Source organism: Ictalurus furcatus, chromosome 3 (assembly GCF_023375685.1).
Source record: "Ictalurus furcatus strain D&B chromosome 3, Billie_1.0, whole genome shotgun sequence".
Classification (NCBI taxonomy): domain Eukaryota; kingdom Metazoa; phylum Chordata; class Actinopteri; order Siluriformes; family Ictaluridae; genus Ictalurus; species Ictalurus furcatus.
Window position 1 is genome coordinate 984531 of NC_071257.1, and position 19606 is coordinate 1004136.

A 19606-nucleotide genomic window follows, 5' to 3' on the forward strand; every position below is an offset into this window, starting at 1 on the left:
GACGTTCAACATGAACATATGGATGTGATGGTCAGGTGTGCACAAACTTTTGGCCACATGGTGCATCAGCGAGTGCAACGCTACATCATAGGCATGCCGTTACAGAAAATCCAACACCTTCTGACCGATCAGATTGAAGACAGTGATGTGGTGGGGAAAAAGGTCTCCAGTAATTGACACTCTTCACACACGTGCATATGCAGAGATCTTTATTTCTGCGTTCAATTACAAATACTCTAAGTGTGATTTGAACCCCTCCCCTCCAAAACAAACAAACAAACAAACAAACAAACAAAAGCAAAACAGTAAACCTGCTCAACCCTTACATTAATAATCAATCCGAATACACTCATAAACCCAGCGAGTTCCATAAAATAGGAGTTCTTTTTACCGGGACAAAACAAGCGGCAGTCTTTCTTTGTATTTTTAGTGTTAAAATAAAATACACACCTTCCCAAATTGTTTTTACGGGTATTCATTAATAATTTATAGCTAAATTTACACAAGAGCCTTTTTTTTTTTTTTTTAATTTATTTATAAGAAATTGATATGTACACGCTTTTTTCCCCTCTTTGATGTGTGGACTTTCCCAGCGCTGATTCAGATTTACACTTTAAGTACATATTTATAATATTGAGGATATACACAGCAGAAGTGTTCTATCATTATCAGAGAGGCCGTTAGAGTCGTCGCTGTAACCGAGACGGAGGGAGAGCCAGAGAGGGGGAAAAAATGCGAAAAAAAAAGGACGAAGGAAGAAAAAAAAAGAAAAAAAAAAAAAAAAAAAAAAGAGAAGTTATGCATATGGATTTCACAGACGGAGGGAAAAAAGGTCTTAATAAATCCCACAGCCATCTGCGAGCCAACTGGCCGTCTTTCATCAGACGAACGATCTTCTCCAGATTAAAGGGCAAGCGCAGAAACACTGCTGTTCGCTACAAATCCCCGAAGGATACTTCTGATTACAGACTGCAGAGAGATTTAACAAAACGCAAACGCTTCAGGAAATATCTTCTATAGTCGTTTCACCACTGCAAACTGACCCCGGACTTTCTGTTATCCATCGCGTCTCCTCGTTAATCAAAGAGAAAAACAGCTCTGGTGCTCCGTCTCCAGGCGTCTCCTAAAGTGCTTTGATTGACAGCGTCGCTGGGCCTATCACTGTCTGAGCAGATCTTTAAGGACCGCCCCTGCACTGGCGTCGGCTGCCACCGGCACGGGCGTGAACGTAGGGAGAGCGTCCGAGATGGGCTTCATGAGCAGGTGTCCACCCGCGGCCCCCCCGCCGCCGGCCGTTAACAGCGGAACAGCTGCGGAGCGAGGTGCCAGGAACGGGTTCGAGTCCGCGCCGCGCTTCCCGCTGCCGGACGAGCCTGGTGATTACAGTGACAGTGAGAACGCAAAGGGAATATAAGGAGTTGAAACAATGAACGGTAACGTAATGACTTTACCGTAAGTGTTTGATTCCTCTTACATCACAGTAATTTCCCCATTTCTGCGATTTTTATTTATTAAAATGACACCTTACTTTTTTTTTTTAATCCCTTTCTAGTTACGCTTAACGTCTGCAAAACAATAAGAAATTCTCCATACTCGCCAAAAAAAAAAAAAAAACCTTTCAAGAGTCTCACCTGTCCTCTATATTTAGTTAGGCTAAGCTACAAACTAAAGCAAAGTCATCGGCAGGCACGTCCTACGCAAATATTCTAGAAAGAAAATGTCTCGGGGCAAAAATTAAATAAATCAGTTCACAATCCTCCAGCCATTTCCATGACGTGTATTGCTGTTGTACCTGCCGCAGTTGCGCTGGAAGCATTCCGGCCAGGAGGGGGCGCACTCAGAGGCTTAATGTCGTAAACGGGCAGTTTGGGAGCGGGAGCAGCCGGAGTGGACTCCACTTCCAGGAACTTCACAAACATCTCCGAGAAAGACTGCACAAGACATGAGAACATGAGTGTGAGTGTGTGTGTGTGTGTGTGTGTGTGTGTGTGTGTGTGTGTATCTGCGTTTTTTTATGAATGGAAATTACGCTGTTAGAAACGTTAGCTTGTGAAATCTTTGTTGTAAGCACTCGCTCCATTGAGGTTTTAGATGTATATAGACATCTCTCAATATGATGCTTCCACCACCGTGCTTCACAATCGTCTTTATTTGTAAATAATTCCGCAAACCTTCCCCCCCCACTCTCTTTTCTTTCTCTGCGTGTTTGTGTGTGTGAAACACTCACCCCATTGAGGTTTTGGGTGTGGGTGGGTCTTTGGGGTGTGGTGGGGACACTCTGTACCGCTCTGCTGCCTCCTAACCACCCTGACACCCAACCGGTGACCCCCTTCCTCACCTCTTCCTCCAACATCTAAAAAGAAAGAGGCGGCAGGTCACAGGGTCGTCACATGAGGTCATCAAAATGATTGCGCAACTCCATTACAGCAGGATTTATGCAGGAGATTCTGTCTCGTAACAGATGTGTGCATCGCCATGGTAACCATGATAACAATTCTCAGACCAATCAGCATCTTTTCTTTCGTGTTTTATTCATTATATACACGAGTCCTTTTCCTTAAACAGAGGCAGAAAGAGGTTTTTTGGAAAACGGGAAAATTTCAGATATGGGGCAGGAGAGAGAGAAAGAAAGAGAGAGAGAGAGAAAGAAAGAGAGAGAGAGAGATAGAAAGGCAGAAAATGGAAAATAGGGATGAACTGGAAGGATCTGGAGAGCACTATATAAAAAAAAAAAAAAAAAAAAAAAAAAGTCAGAAGAATGCAAGCATGAGTGTGTGATCACAGCTGGCCGATACAGCTGCAGAGCTGGACACCGCTCCTGCTTTTGCTGAGCATCTGATGAACATGTTCCTTCACCCGACCTCTCTCAAGCTGAAGTTGGTTTCTCCATCTTTTACGGTTGCCATGTTGGTCCAGAAATTACGCTATTTATTCCCCAGTCGTCAGTGTTCTTATTGTAGCCATGCCACTCTTCTCGTTATGGCACTCTTTCTAGATACTTGTGTTTTTACGGTTACTCTAGAAGTTACCGCACTTTTTTGTTCAAGCTCTATGGCATCATTACAGTAGATCATTTACGGTATATTTATTACATCCCACGTAATATAGGGCACTAGTGATGATTCTGATTCAGCCATGCTAGGAAAATGGGACCGAACAGCATCTAGCCTACACCGGTGGACATCTCAGAGGGGCGGGCGGGGGGGGGGGGAGGGGGGGTGTGGAATAAAACAAAATAAATAAATAAAAAGCCAGCCATGTTCATGTTACTCGTATAAGTAAGTGTCCTTCACTCTGGAACAGCACGAGCAGCAGGACAGAGAGTTCTGTAGAAAAATTATACGCACGTCATCAGTCATAAAAGAGCTCGTTAGAGGCTTCCCCGTTACCCCCCCCCCCCTCTCCCGTAACTAACGCGGCCACCTGCACTCCAGAACGTTTATCACAACCTCGAGAGTTTCAGCTCAGATTCTTTCGGTTCTCTCCAAACCGCACGCGATTTTTAAACGCGAGGTCTGTCCACGACGCGAGACACGCCGTGATTTATTTCAAAAGTGAAAGAGCGCTCGAGAGGCCAATGAAAGCACACGGGGCAGAGAAGTGAGAAGTTCCACCCTTTTTAATAAGTCTTGAAATTCCCATGACCCCGGAGTATTGGGGAGGGAACGCCGGAGAAGTGCTTCACGGCGCAGCAGAGCCAAACATGTCTAAAGAGACCAAAAGATGGATGAGAACATGAAGCGTGACTGGTGGAAGAAGTGTGAACAGATCACAGAGGAATGTGGACTTGCTGAGGAAAAACACATGTAATATCTTATAGCGCAGCACATTTACCCAGGCAAGACCTTGGATTTATGCGTCGGAATCTGATTGGCTCGTGAAAAGAAAAGTGGGCGTTCCAGAACAAACACGGAGTCAGACGCTAGCTTGTCTCCTGCAACACCACTGGCGAGTCTCATCGCGCACGGTTATATCCCAACACTCCTTTCCAAACCGTTATCGTCCACCTTAGAGGTCCGTGTGACCTTCCGACCAATCGGATTCCAGAACTCGACGGCAGCGTGGTATAAAACGCTTTATTTCGCTCCAGCAGGATATAAAAGCAGACTTTTAGAATTTAGCGGTCTTACAGTCCAAAAAGCAGACTTGAGCAGAGCCGGAGAAGAGCGAGAGAACAAAAATGAGAAGGTTAAAAATAACGGATTAATAAAAGGAATGCAGACAGAGTGCGAGAGGAAGGGAGCGAGAGGATGAACGGCAAGAAAAACAGGGCGTGTCCGCTCACCTTGTCCACGTCGTCCCGTTCCAATCCAACCACGTTACCCATGAGCCTCAGCACTTCGGCGCGTTTGTTTCTCGGCGTGTGGAAATATCCGAGAAACAGATTCCTCATTAGAACTCTGAGAATGCGAGGGAGAGAGAAAGAAGCGGTCCATGCCATGGAAACGACTTCAGTTTTAGTGATTTATAAACAGGATTCGAGTCATGGAAGGAATTCTTTTATTTTATTTATTTCTTGGTGAGATTTGCATTTTTTTTGTGTGTGTGTGTGTGTGGTGGGTTTTTTTTTTGCGCTTACTTACTTGTCCACTTTGCCTTCAGTGCTGTTGAGAAGATCGGTCAGTTTGTGCTGGGCTTCATCCAGCATCTCCTGTCTCACTTCCACTGCAACACACACACACACACACACACACACACTCCTGAGTCGCCTGTTTTGGGGCATGGTGAGGAAAATATGTGTCATCACGTCCATAAGCGCTCCAACTGCAGCCTTTCAGCAGGTTATTTATAAAGTAAACGATTACCTAACAAACGTCTGGAGCGCTCATTACGTCTGCGTTCGTGTGCGCGCGTGAGATATCATAAATATCTACAGTCTGGATGTTTAACACAGGAGTTGTGTGTGTTAATATTTGTAATAAAAACACTGGTAATGATGTGAGTAGGTCTGGGATGGTGATATAATGCTTTCTTTTTATGCGCGCGCACACACACACACACACACTTTTACAAACAGACTTCTATTCTGAATACATATTTATAATCTGTTCCCTTTTCTATGAAAGTGAAAGCATGACTTTGGTGACTATAAAAGACAAAGAGAGAGAGAGAGAGAGAGAGAGAGAGAGAGAGAATGTGAGATGTATAATAAATAAATAAAACGCAGAACAGGTGGGGAAGCGATCTGTCTGTCTAGCAAAACTTCTGCCCTGAAAAAAAAAAAGCATAAAAAAAAAAGACTTCCTGTTGAGGAGCGAAGCAGCACCGGGCACACCGATGAGACGTGTAACTGAATAATTCAGCAGATTTATAGGTCTTCATCACGGCTGTGGATTAGATGTTCCTATTACTGTCCACATTTAACGTCTACTGGAACGAGCGAGGACTAATAGTCTTTCCTCAGCCATGACTCCAGAAGTAGAATTCCACTTTAAGTCTGAGTATGTTTACACATGCCAAACACTCCAATAACTTCCATGAATGTAATTGACTAAAGTTGTGGTAAAACTCTGGATTTAAGCGGGTAATTTTTTTCTAACCATCTATCAGTTAATCCCTATAAAAAAGAAATGTAAATAAAAATAATTAAAAAAAAAAAAAAAAAAAAAAGAGAAGTGCCATAAAATAATGTTTCCTTTAAAAACACTAAGTTGCTTCGCTAGTAATTAGTATTCGAACCCTTACAAGGAAGAAAAACAATTTAAAAATAACTACAACAAACAAAATTCTTTTCATTTTTCAACACCGATACGGATCGACCATTTTGATGACATCATTCTGCACTTCAGCTTCTCGTCAGATTTTCCGTCCAATCAAACGCTCTGTAGAATCCGAAGCGTCCCGCCTCCAAGGTTATAAAATCCACGGTACGAACCGTCAAGTACGGCTCGTAACCCGGGCTCTGTGGGCAAGTCGAATGCTATTGGCTATTTAAAAAGGGGGAGGAGCCACACGATATGTCTCGCTCTGACTTCCTGTTTCAGTGGAAATTACGTCAACACGTCCAGTAGCGTTTCATTACACTACATTTTAACAAGCCTAAACTTCCGTATCATTTACAATTCTACAAGCGAGAAAAATCAATCAATCAACGCTCTGAAAATGTAAGATCTCACACCGCTAGGAATCTGTCCTCACCCTGTTTCTTCAGCTCCTCGATCTGCTCCTCCTTCAGGTCGAGCTGGTCAGTGAGGCGGGAAGCCGACTCTAACGCGGCAGTCGCCTCGTCCAGATTCAGCTGCACGCACACACACACACACACACACACACACACACACACACACACACACACACACAGAGTTACACAAAAACTGACAGGTCACTGACTTCACTTGCGATTGTGGGCGTCCACTGTTCTGGTACAAGACCAAAAAGTATTCACCCTCATGTAACAGATTAATTAATACGCTTTTCTTCCACTTCTGAGACCCAAATGTTTGGACAAGGGGCTAGGAACAAGACTAGAAGTTTCCGGGGACAAGGAATTCACTGAAGCCAGATTTTATGTTGACTACAAGCGCAGCATGTTTTTTATTTTTTGTTATTTTAATGCACTAGTTGCACTGAGTGAATTAAGCTATTTTACGCACAGAAAGTACAGCCTGAAAGATATTTAAGCTTGCTTTCACACATGGCATTTTTTCCTCGTCCGAGAGCGCGTGTTCGACACGTAATCCTACAGGAAAACTTTCAAAAAGTGCTGCCACATAGTCGGTGTGTTTTTCGTGCCACAGTGGACTTGTTGTTTTCTTTAACCTCCTGACCAATCATGTGAGAGAAACAACCACGGAGGACGGAGTATTCTGCCTCCAACGCTACAGCGAAGACAGACAACCTCCTCATCTCCTGAGTTACACCAATCTCAACTTCCCCTGCATTACTCATAAACAATAAATCCAGTTCAGAGAGCAAGCGTTCGCCGGGTTGACGTTACCTGCAGGGCGGAGGCTTCATCCTCCAGCCTGTCCGCTTTCCTCCTCCACTCCTCCTTCTCTTTCTTGTGTTTCTCCAGTTCTGCCGAGTACATGGCTTTCTCCTCTGGTGTATGAGCAGGATGAAAAACACATCATTATTTAATTCTGTACCGTTTCTACCAGCACATATTTTTATACCAGCAATTATTTCTGTTCAGTCTGAAATACTGAAGTAGTTATTGTGCACTGATCCAGACATCACTACAATAAAACTATGAATTAAGGGATACAATTAATGAGAGAAAAAAAAAAAAATCTTCTTAGATGTCAATCTCTTATCCATTTTAAGATGTGATGTGAGGAGAAGGAGGAGGAAGAGGTGTGCGTCTTGCCTTGCTGGAACTGCTCTAGCACCATCTGCAGGTTGGACAGAGACACTGCGTACTGGTTGACTTGTTCCTGAGCAGCATGGAGTTGAAGCACAGCCTCGTCCCTCTGCCTGGCTAGGACGTTCAGCTGCTCCTGAAGAGACTCCACCTGCAGACTGGCCTGCTGACTGCACACACACACACACACATTTATTTATATGAAATATTTCCATAGAAAAGAAAGAGAAATAGAAGTTCTCGAACCTGGCGCTCTCCACGGCGCTGGAAGACGACGTCAGCTTCTCGTCGAGCATCGCCACCCTGCGCCTGAGCTCGCTCTCCCGGGCCTCGGCCGCGAGCGCCTCCCGCGTGTACGAGTCCTCGATCTCCAGCAGGTGATTGCGGAGGCGCTCCAACTCCAGCTTCTGCCTCTGCTCTTTTTCGCGAGTGTGCTGCAGCTATAGGGCGAGAGATAAACCAGAGATACACAGAACGCGTGTGAGAGTAAGAGCAAGCCGTGTCGATACAATTCTATACAACCTCTCATCCAATGTATACAGAGACCTTACGAAGAAAAATAAAGCTTGGAAGGAAGTAGTCGAGATCTTCGGGGTCTCTGGTGAGGGTGTGTAGAGAACACAGTTAGCTAGCTTTACTAATCTTGTGATCTGCTGGACAGCGCATGCCCACAAGCGACAAACTACAAGCGATACGAGCGAAACGCCGCTTGCGAGTGTTAATCAGAGGGAGTCCTACCTCACTCTGTAGGGCAGAAGTCTCCATCTGCTTCTGTTTAAGAGCCAGCATCACTTGGTCTCTCTCTTGCTGGAACGCCAGCGCTTTCTCCTGCATGGACTTCACCTCGTTCAGCAGCTGGTTCAGCTCGCCGGTCTTACCCTGACAATTAAGCATGTTAAAATGTGCTGATGGAAGAAGAAGAAGAAGAAGAACTTGCCTGTACATCTACACTTACCTGCTCTTTATCTTTGAGCAGATTCTCCATGGCCGCAGCCTTCTCGGTGATGGTGCTGCACTGAAACTCTCGCTCCCGCAGCATCAGCGACACCTGCATGTTGGTCTCCTGCAGAGCCCGAAACTCCGTCTCTTTCTCCCGCGATTTCGCCGTCACGGCCTCGTTCTCCTCCTTCAGCTTCTTGACGTCCAGTTCGAGGATCAGTGCGCGCTCCTTCAGGTTTGTAACGGCCTGCTTCAGGACCTCGTTATCGTTTTCACGGTTGCGCAACGTTTCACTCACCTGTAGAGAACGAACAAGAAAGTGAAAAATACGCAAAAATGCCGTCTTACAGAGAATTCAGTTCTGGTGTTTTAACGAGAAACAACTATGACGTTGATGCTAGATAATAAGGTATGCTGGTTTGTGGGGGGTGTACGTGCACCCCCTGGTGGCCATCGCATGCAGTAGCGATGTACCACCACAATTCTAAAGATTTTAAGCAGATGGATAAAGAAAGATGAGTATGCACGCTACACTCACTTGGTTCAGTTGGTCTCCTTTGGTCTTGATAAGCAGGTCTTTCTCTCTGAGGGACCGCTGCAGGGTCTCGATCCTCTCCCGTGCTTGCCTGAGCTCCTCGGCATGGCCCCTTTGCTCGTTTCCTGACAAAGACGCAGAATTTGCCAAGCGATGGTTGTTCTCCTGAAGCGTTCTCAACATATCCTGCTTCTCGGCTAACGCCCTCTGTAACGATTCCAGTTCTTGTCGTAAGTTCTCATCTTGAACAACTGGCAGTTTTGGTGGTGCGTCCTGGGCATCCTGGGCACTTTGATGTCCTACAGTTTGGACGGGTTGTGCGGAAAGGTCTGGGACCTGAGAAACGCTGTCAAGCTTTCCAAGCAGGACGTCTTTAGTGCTACTAAGCTGGCTGATGGTCTGCTGGACCTGGGCAAGTTCCTGACTCAAACTGCCCAGCCTTTTCTCCTTCTGCTCGTAGCTTTGGATGAGTCTCGTGTAATCGACCGAGAGTTTGGAGCTGCAGTCGCTGTCAGCTGACACCTGGCCTTGGAGTTTAAGAAGCTCTTCCTGCAGCTGGGCAGATTCATGCTGCATGTTCTTCACAGTCGTGATCACCTGTTGCTTCCACTCGTCCATCTTCTTGACCTGCTGCTTGAGGTTGTCTCTCTCATGCAAGAGCTCCTCGAACTGATTGCTGCTCACGCCACCTGAACCACTGCTTCCAGAGTCTCCACCAGATGCTTGGAGAACAGTGACCAATGTTTGGCATTTCTGCGTAAGAGCATCGATTTCAATGTCCTTCTCGCGGATGATCCGAGACAAGTTCTGAATGGTCTCTCGGAACATCTCCTGGCTTCCGGAAGGGTCACTCATAGTAGACAGGCGCTGGTTTTCTTGCTGGAGCTTGAGTAACGCCGATTCCTTGGCCGCAACTATTTCCATGATGCGATGGTATTCCGAACGCAGGTGGCTGTTCTCGCGTGCTTTTTCATTCAGTACAGCGAGCACTTGCTCTCGCTCGACCGCATAAGCTTGCATCTGCTGCTGAAGCAACAGAACATCCTGGGTATAGCCTCCTGAAACACGAGCGTGAAGCGCTTGGATTTCTAGATCCTTCTGAAGCACTATTTGAGAAAGTTTGCCAAGTTCATCGCGAGAGATCGCAAGTTGATCGAGCTGCTTGGTCAAAGAGAGGTTCTTTTCGTTTAGCTGGAGGATCTCGGTCTCTTTCTCCTTGATGCCCTTTACGAGTTTTTCAATCTCCACCTTGGACAAGTCATGCTTCTCATTGCCATTCTCGCCACCGAGAGAACGAGTCTTGTCCTCCTGGAGGATTTCCACAGTCGGAGGTCGACTTGGTACGCTGAGTGTTTCCATCTCCACCTGCAGCCTCGTGATTTCCTCATCCTTGGCACCGATCAGTTTTTCGTAGTTGAGGGTGCTTTGCTCGTGTCTCGACCGAGCCTGCTCCAGTTCGTTCTGGTGCACCTGTAACGCATGCTGCGACTGTATGAGCGATTCCCGTTGTTGTTCTGACGTTGCCCTGATAGTACTTGCTTCTTCCTCAAATCTGTCTCTAGCAGCTTTGAGCTGTGCGACTTCAGTTTCCAGCTCGGTGATTATGTCCAGCGTCCTTGGTTCGGACATCGGCTGCGGTCTACTCTGCTGATCCTTCAGGCGGTCGATTTCCTCCTTCAGGTGACTGTTCTTCTCCTTCATGGCCCCTAGTTGCTTGTCCTTCTCCTCGACTACTTTCCTAAGTGCGTCACTTTCTTGTCTTGCCTGCGAGATCCTGGCCTCTAAATCCTGCTGCGCTTCATCAGCCCGAGCTTTTAATGACGCCGCAAAAGCATCCTTCTCCTGTAAAAGCTCGGTGAGCTGCTTCTGTCCAGCCACGGTGATGTCCAACATCTCACTGGTGTCTTTGTGGTCGGCCACCATCTGCTCCATCTCGCGCTTTAGCTTGGCGATCGTCAGGTCCTTCTCCTGGTTTAACTTTACGGCACGTTCGTGTTCCATCTGCAATGCAGAGGCATCCAAGGATCGCGCTCTAGTCAGCTCCTCGACGGTCTGCTGGTACTGCTTGGCCTGATCCAAAAGCCGGTTCTCTGCTTGACTCAGCTCAACTTCTAGCTGGTTCTTCTCTAGTTTCAAGGCTTCGATGCGAGTGTCTTTCTCAAAGACTGCTCGGCTGAGAGAGGCCTGGCCATCCTGTAGCTGTCGGTCCAAATCCTCCAGTTTCTCAAGAGCCTGAACGCGGTCTTCTTTCAACTTCCTGTTCTCCATCTTTAACTCAAAGTCCTCAGATGACACTTTCTCATACAAGGCCTTCAATTCCGCCAGCTCTCGTCTCACATCCTGGATTTCGTTCTCCTTCTCTTCCAGGACTTTCATTTGACCCTTTACCTCATCCCCTCGCTCCCCTGCTTGACTCAGGTCCTCACGGAGAGCATCCAGCTGAGTCTCTCTTTCCTGCAGCAGCTTCTTCAGCTCGGAGGCCTCCAGGCACGTCTCTTTGCCAAGCTCCTGAGACTTCTTTAATTTGTCCCTCAGCTCTTTTATCGTGGCCTCCAGCTGCTGTTTGCCCATGTGTAGGTCGTTGAGGGTAAAGGCACTTTGGCTGAGCTTCTCCTTCTGAGCCGCCAACTCCTGACCAAGCGCCTCTTTTTGACCGAGCGACGCTGTAAGCTCCGATTTTAAACGGCTAACTTCAGCTTCAGCCTGAGACTTCTGTGCAGCAAGTTGATCTTTCATTGTGATGAGATGCTGAGGAACAGAAGGCGGTAAAAATACTAACTAAATGTTCCTTAAAAAAAGGTTTAGGTTATTATCTCAATAACAATTATCTTGTGGAAGAAAAAAATTGATTCCAAGATTTGTTCAAAAACTTTCCAGAATTTCTCTTATTATTTTAAATGATGATGATTATCATCATCATCATCATCATCATCGAATCATTGTGATTCTAAAATGTACTAGACAAATATTGTTAGCATACGTACATAAAAATGCAACCTGTGGTTCTAGAATGTAAAGTGCACACTTTTGTTCTAGAACATCATAGACAATTACTGTTAGAATGCCCACTGTGGTTCTAGAATGAAATCAGTATGCCCACTGTGGTTCTACAATGTAATAGACTACTGCGGTTCTAGAATTTAAGAGACAACTACTGTTAGAACTGCGGTTCTAGAATGCAATAAGCAACAATCGTAAGAATTCTCACTTTGGTTCTAGAATGGAATAGATAACTATCGCTAGAAAATATGCACCATTTTTAGAATGCCTACCCCGATTCTAGAACGTAATCAGAATCCCCAGTGTTGTTCGAGAACATGATGTTACAACTACTGTTGGAATGCCCACTGCGGGTCTAGAATATAATTAGAATGTCCACTCTGGTTCTAGAATGTAGGAGACAACCACCGTTAGAACGCCTACTATGGTTGTGTGTTAGTGCGGGAAATAAGGAACCGGGATCCGTACTTTTCTAGAGTAAGAGTGCATAAAGCACTCAATAAAACGAGAACGCTAACAGCACCACTGATGTTCATGAACGATGTGAGGAAGCTACGCGCCATCCGACGCCGCGTGAAGCAGACCCCCCGGCGACAAACCTGCGTGGCCTCTTGGTTCTGCCGGTCGAGTTCTTCCAGTTCTGCTGTGAGAGTGTCCATGCTAGCGTGCGCTTGCTTTAAAGCTTCCTCTCTGTGCTCCAGCTGATTCTTTAAGTCTGTAAGTTCGAGCTGCAGGTCCTCGGAGCCTTCAGCTTCACTCCACGTGCCCCGGTTCTCCGCTAGCCGAAGGTTCTTCACTAACGCCGACTGCCCGGGGTGACGGAACACAGAGGCACGTTAATAAAATACATCGTTTCTTTTTTTCGTTTTTACAAAACGTTATGTAATGACGACAGTGAAATACTGTAGAAAACAGTTACTTTCATTTTAGATTATTGTTACGTACAGTACTTTTTTACACTATTCGGCACGTCCATAAACGGTCGAGTGCAAAAGTTTGCGCCCCCTGCCCTTGGCTTTGGGGTGGAAACATAAATAATCCTCGATTTCACAATTTACCTACAAAACCTTTTTTCCCCCCACGCTTCAAATCTACGCTCTTTAAATCACGTAGAACACATGCGTATTAAATTCTATATGCGTATCTGAACATTTCTGTTACGAGTTAGGATTAGGAAGCATGCGTAGAAACAAACTCGCATTTGCCATGTTGTCGGTAAGACTTCATATTAAGGGTGCACAAACTTTTAGCTGTTAAATAACCCCATTTTAAAGGTGACACTCAGGCTTTTTGAAACAAAAACGAGTTAAGAAATCATTTCCAACCTTCTCTTTCTCTAGTTCCTCCTTCTCCGCTCTGAGCGCGTCGAGGACCGTGTTGAACTCCAGAATGTCCGCGTGTTCGACCTCAGCACCCGGATTTATCTGAGAATAAAATAAAATTGACAGTAACGAGTGAGTAATATTTACAAAATATGACCACCTTCAGATGCTGATGATTTTATAAATAAATAAATAAATAAAAAAACCACAACATCAGACCTACTTCAGTGAGGGATTTCAACCTGGACACCTCTTTTTCAGCGTCTACAAAACAGAATTGGTTATATATATATATATATATATATATATATAAAATAAACTGAAGATTCTAAAATTCAGTATATAAAAGATCTCATTACGTTACTTTGATTTATATTCATTCCTTATCTAACCCCATAGTTGTAGAAATGATCGCCGCTATTAATTAAGCGTGAAATTTCAATCAGCATCGATGGGTAATAAAGCAGAAAAAAAGAAATGAACATTTCACCCGCGAGCGCTTTCCTGAGAGCGTGCATCTCGCCGTCGTGCTGTGCTTTCACCATCGCTTTGCTCTCCTGCTCCTGAACCCGAGTCTGAAGTTCACTAACGGAGCTCTGGAGTCGAGTGTAGTTCTGCAGAAGTTCGGAGTTCTCCGCCTTCGCCTCGTCCTTCTCTCGCTGGAGCTCCGCCCCCTGGCGCCGGGCCTCCTCGAGACTCGCCGCGAGCTCGCTGCACTTCGTGTTCTGAAGCTCCGCCGCCTCACGCAGGGAGCGAATCGCAGCCTGCAGCTCTTCGAGTCTGGAGGAATCCGGCGACGCTGCTGCTGGAGTGTGGAGAGTGGCAGCAGTTCCTGAAGACATCGAGCGTACAAGTTGCCAGATTTGCCTCTTTCAAGCTGCGCAAAATAAACAAATGAACGAAGAAATAAATTTTAAAAAAGTCCTCTGACCACTCTGAAGCTGCTCCTCCAGCTCCTCGATCCTCTCTTCGTACTCCGCCAGCTCGTCTCTGTGCCGCTTCGCCATGTCCGCCATTTTTTGCCGATGAGCGTCCTGCAGCGCCGTCAGCTCGTGCTGGTGCTCGTCGACCTCGTGGCCCATTTCCTCTCGCAGCTCCTGATCGGTTCGAAAGTTATTTGCAAAATTACGATCACTTTATTCAACACACACACACACACACACACACACACACACAGCTGCTGAATTCCTTGTCCTGATTGGTCAGAGAGTGTTAATTCATACAGTGCAAATCCCAGCTTTATATTAACGCGTTACCGTTAAATCGAATACGTTACCGTTTCCATAGTAACCGCTCCACATGAAAAAAAAAGTGTGCGTTTATTCGTTCGTATGGCGTTTGTTTAACATTTTTAGACGGAGTCTCCAGCGTCAGCTCTTTGCGACTTTCCGACACTCTTCAGGACAGAGGGGTTTGACGCCGCTCTACCGGGAGAGATAACGTGTTTCGTAAACGTTCCCTAAATGAAATGTAACTATAAATTGATCGAGCATGGCGGGGTGTTCAGTAAAGAATCTTTTTTAAAATATCGTTAGCAAACAGTTGATTAGTTGACTATTACAGCATGACTCACAGCGCTTTACTTCTACAACACAGAATTTAGTCCAGTGAGAAGCCTGAGAACACAGAAGAGGAGCTCACCTTGATGGTTCTCTGCAGCTTCAGGATCTCCCCATGGTCGCCGCCTTTTTCTGCTCCCGACACTTTTGACGCCTGTTACAGAAAAATAAATAACAGCAAAACTGACTGATGCCGCATAAAAATGCGTATTCGTGTATCTCGGTTAGTCAGCGACACATCAGCCGATTACGGTTCTGGAACAAACCACACGGAGAGCTGGCTAATCCATGTTACGCTATCTCGGCGAGGCTACCTGGGCCACTCTCCTCCAATGAGCGACGTCCGCCTCCAGGCGCTGCACCTCGTGGGACAGCCGGTTGATTTCCTGCTGCGACCACAGGACGTCGCTCAGGTCCACCTCGTCGCCGTGGAAACCGTGATGGCCGGCCGAGGGGCGGGACAGGAAGGAGGAGGAGGAGCCGGCGGTGGTGGCGACGGTCGTAACGGGAAGCACGGCAGGATTGGAAGACGAAGACGAGAAGTCCTGGGCGGAGAGTCGGAGCTTCTGGACTTCTTCCTGTAAGCTGCTTTGTCTGGCTTTGAGGTGGCTGATGTCCACCTGGAAACGCGCACACACACACACACACACACACACACACACACACACACACACAGAACGTCTCGAATCGGCACGGGTCAAAACGTGCACAGAGACGACCCGAGAAGGAGAACGAGAATCTCACCTCTTTCTGCTGCAGGATGGTCCTGTACTCCGCCGACTGCTGTTTGACCTGGATCTCCGCCGCCTCCAGCTTCTCCTCCAACTCGCCGTTTATTCTCCTCAAGCGTTCATACTGAAGCAGAGAGAGAGAGAGAGAGAGAGAGAGAGAGAGAGAGAGAGAGAGCGCGTTAAACCAGTTTCGTACACCTCGCGTCATGTCTCAGCGCTTGTAACGTGTCTGGTGTGTCTAGAGAGACTTTACGCAGGTTTGAATCGGAATCACGAAGCGAACTCACCTCGGATTTCTGCGCGGAGAGCGCCGATTCCAGCTCCAGCAGCTTCGAGTTGGACACGTGCAGCTCGGTGGCAGCATCTGCAACACGGTCATACACTAATCAGTGATGAATACGACTTCCACAAATGATCGAAAATAAACCTGGAGTCGTGGATGAGATGTTTCCGCTTTATTAGAGGATGATACAGCATCGTAAAACAAGCGTCACCGTCAAACCTTTCATTTTTATCACGCCGAGTCTGACCTCCACACGCGAATCTGTTCCACCCTGCAGAGTTACTCCAGCCGTTACACACGCACCGGGTTTTAAATAACACCGCCGTTCGTATCAGAGCAAACGACAAAGCCGCACTCACACGGGAACACGCGTTTAACTGAACTCAGACACGCGGGCAAATCTCACACGCTGCCACTTTTCAGGAACATCCACATACGTGCCGGGATGCGTTCGGTCGAGCGAAACGAACGACCAAACGATCATTATCCCCCGCTAACGACGGGTTCTCGTGTCCGTGTTCGGTCGCGAGTTGTGGGCTTTTATCCTCAGATAAAAACACACTTTTCACTGATCTGATGCTTCCCGAACTGAAATAAACACGTACAGACGATTTACCTACAAATAAAGGTCTGAGGCGTCTACGACAAATGTCTAAGATTCAAATAATAATAAAATAATAATAATAATAATCATCACACATCAAGTAGGGATGATGCAAAATTTTGACCACTGTAAATTTCTGGCAGGAAAAAAAAATGACAGAAAATAACACTTTCAGCTCAAAGAGTAAAAATGCTGAACAACAACAACAACAACAACAACAACAACAGGGTGATAGGTAGATAGAAGGTGGAGAGATAGATAGATAGATAGATAGATAGATAGATAGATAATACACAACAGTCACATAGTGGGGAAGAAAGCGAGGGGAAAATAAACTTTAACTGATTTATTGAAGATTACATTTTTATTTTTTGAAAAACTTTCGAATTTTAGTTATTTAATGAAGAATTAATTATCAAGCAAAAATACCTCCTAGAATTAGTGCAATAATAATAATAATAATAATATTTGTGTAATAGGTATTTTAAAATACATATAAATATCTACACTTTTATAACATAGAAAACATTTAGATACAAACAATAACTATAATAACAAAAAAATTATCCTAATAATTTCAGGTCCTGAAAATTCTTTTCATTTCCATGAGACGATTGTGACGATCTTCAAATGTTTTTTGTCCCCAGATTACTCATAATGTTCATAAATCCAGCCATGGAACAGTTATCAGTGTCTCTGAGTGTGAAGTGTGTGTGTGTGTGTGTGTGTGTGTGTGTGAGTGAGTGAGAGAGAGAGAGAGAAACATTACTCTGCACAGCAGGACCTGAAATCACTGTGTATCTGATGTGTGCGTTTCTGCTCTGCTGGAAGCTCTGGATCAAAGTTCTCACACAGCGCTGGACACAAGGCTTCAACCGACACACACACACACACACACACACACACACACACACCTTTTTATCTTGTTGAACAATATCTAAAAGCACACGCATTAAAGTGAAGTAGGAATGTCCAGATATCGTAAGGTTTTATTGCAGGTCACGATATCATGTTCACTGACCTGGGATCAGCTGACAACTGTACAACTTCGAATTCATTCCTTCCGGTTGTTTTTGTCTATAAGGAGACGTGCGGGTATGTTTGCGTAACGCTTATGGAAGGAGTCTCCAGCGTCAGAGCTCTGTAAAGCTGTAACTCGAACTTTTCCCGACATCTTCAGAACAGACGAGTTCACGCTCTGTGGGTTCTCGGTAAACACAACGAGCTGCTGTTTTGTTTTTCTTAGCGATGTGCAACATATAAATGTGACTATAAATGGGAAACAAAAGTACGACATGTTCATCATTATAATAAAATGAAACGCTGCCAGTTGCTGTGGTATAAGATGCATGAGAAATGTTCTGGGGAAATGAATACTTTAGAACTACTGATGGTACCGCGGTATAATTAGATCACGATAATGACATGATTCGGTGATATCGCCCAGACCTGAGCAAGGGGGCGTGGCTAAAACACACAAGCATCATCATCATCATCACGGTCTTTTAACCTAGAAAGCAGATTAAACATGTCTTCTGTGTGGCGGTTCAGCTCCGGGACTCACCTCCGACTTCTTCCGCTCCTTCCAGAAGGATGTCTTTGGTGAAACTGGAGATTTGTCCAGTAAAAGAGGATAAACTTCCTCCGACCTGACCGAGAGACTGACCGAGGCCCGAGCCCAAACCCCCCAACCAGGACGCCATGACCGGCGGCTCTCTCTCACACACTCTCTCTCTCTCTCTCTCTCTCTCTCTCACACACACACACACACACACACACACACACACACACACACACACACTCTCTCTCTCTCTCTCTCTCTCTCTCTCTCTCTCTCTCTCTCTCTCACACTGCCCCTGCGTGGAGGTTTACATGGACAGGATGAACCCAAGCCACCTTTAGATGATTTCCTTTCCTAAAGCTTTGTTATCGGTCTTATCAGCAACAGAGTGGAGACCGCGGTTTCATCCGAATCGATCCGTTTATCAAAAAAAGTTATCCACTCGGAGTGACGGGATAAGAGACAGAAACCCACAGGAAGTCCGTAGAAACCGCCGAGGTTCTTTAAACGCACTGTCCCTGTCTCCGAAGAGGAAGAATTCCGCTTTGTTTTGGTTCGCTGGTGCCGATAACTGCCAGCTCGACTTCAGCCATCACCGGACAGACACACGTCAGAGGGGACGTGGCCCCGCGCAGAGCATCATGGGAACCTGATGGACCAATAGAATAGCTTGGGCAGCAGTGACGTCAAGGTTGATGGCGGAAGTAAAACCTCAACGACAAAACTTAAGAGTCAGGAAAATTATAGTGTGTGTGTGTGTGTGTGTGTATATATATATATATATATATATATAATATATATATAAAATATATAAAATATAAATATATAAAATATAATTTATATAGAAACGTTTATATAGTAGGACATAAGTGAAACTGTGGTAAGGAGATAAGTAAGTAATAAAACACTAAGTGCGTCCCAGTTTGCATACTTGTGCACTATTCTGTGCCGTTTTGTAGTATAAATAGTGCGAGTAGTGTAGTAGTAGTAGTGGTAGTAGTAGTAGTAGTAGTAGTGTTCGCGCTGAATATTCCAAATAGAAAAAGTACACTTTAAACACCCGGATGTTGCGCTTAATTAACCGAAAAAACGGAAGTCGCAGCTTTAATTACGTAGCAGAGGGGGAGGGGCTATCAGACTCCGATGTTGAATGAGAAAAGAACCTTATAAAATTCATACACTACGCGGTTGAATACATATTGTATAAGTGCATCATTTGGAACACAACTACTGTCTCATACTGTCTGATACTGGAGACTCCTTCACCATTTTTTTAAAATCCGCTGAACTTCTGCAGTACAAGTCCCTGTGAACGAGCTGTTACTATAGAAACTATAAAATATGGCCAAAAGTATGTGCACCCCCTGACCATCACAGCCGTATGTGGTTCTTTCCCACGCTGTTGCTACAAAGAAGCACACAAGTGTATAGAAAGTCTTTGTATGGTGTAGCGTTTCAATTTCCCTCCACGGGAATCTAAAACTGTTCCAGCATGACGATGCCCCTGTGCACAAAGCGAGCTCCATGAAGACACGGTGTGTTAAGTTTGGAGTGGAAGAACTCGAATGTCCTGCACAGAGCCCTGACTTCAACCCCACTGAGCACGTTTGGGATGAACAGGAACGCCGACTGCACCGGGACCTCCTCGACATCCCGACCTCACTAGTGCTCTTGAAGCCGGATGAACACAAATCCCCAGTCACGCTCCAAAATCTAGTGGAAGGCCTTCCCAGAAGAGTGGAGCGCATTATAACAGCGGGAAGAGGGAATAG

The 19606-nt window shown here is 45.6% G+C and overlaps 1 protein-coding gene across 1 annotated transcript; it reads right to left on the reverse strand.

Moving 5' to 3' along the window:
• Nucleotides 1–511: 511 nt before the first annotated feature.
• Nucleotides 512–18451, reverse strand: trip11 (thyroid hormone receptor interactor 11). The gene is made up of 22 exons (XM_053620258.1): nt 17838–18451; nt 15674–15750; nt 15400–15510; nt 14970–15275; nt 14738–14809; nt 14028–14193; nt 13587–13928; nt 13320–13360; nt 13100–13198; nt 12374–12580; nt 8778–11522; nt 8256–8537; nt 8039–8179; nt 7547–7740; nt 7307–7470; nt 6935–7038; nt 6139–6238; nt 4584–4665; nt 4286–4400; nt 2228–2353; nt 1793–1931; nt 512–1373 (listed from the first exon to the last, which is right to left on the reverse strand). The coding sequence occupies exons 1-22, from the start codon at nt 17974–17976 to the stop codon at nt 1159–1161; spliced, it is 5967 nt and encodes a 1988-aa protein (XP_053476233.1). The 5' UTR covers nt 17977–18451; the 3' UTR covers nt 512–1158.
• Nucleotides 18452–19606: the final 1155 nt, after the last annotated feature.

Coding starts and splice junctions, on each gene's coding strand:
- trip11 (XM_053620258.1), bottom strand. CDS start 17,976: ATGGCGTCCTGGTTGGGGGGTTTGGGCTCGGGCCTCGGTCAGTCTCTC. Junction 15,511..15,673: donor TCTCCGCGCAGAAATCCGAG/GTGAGTTCGCTT, acceptor TCTCTGCTTCAG/TATGAACGCTTGAGGAGAAT. Junction 13,361..13,586: donor TCTCAGGAAAGCGCTCGCGG/GTGAAATGTTCA, acceptor TCTGTTTTGTAG/ACGCTGAAAAAGAGGTGTCC.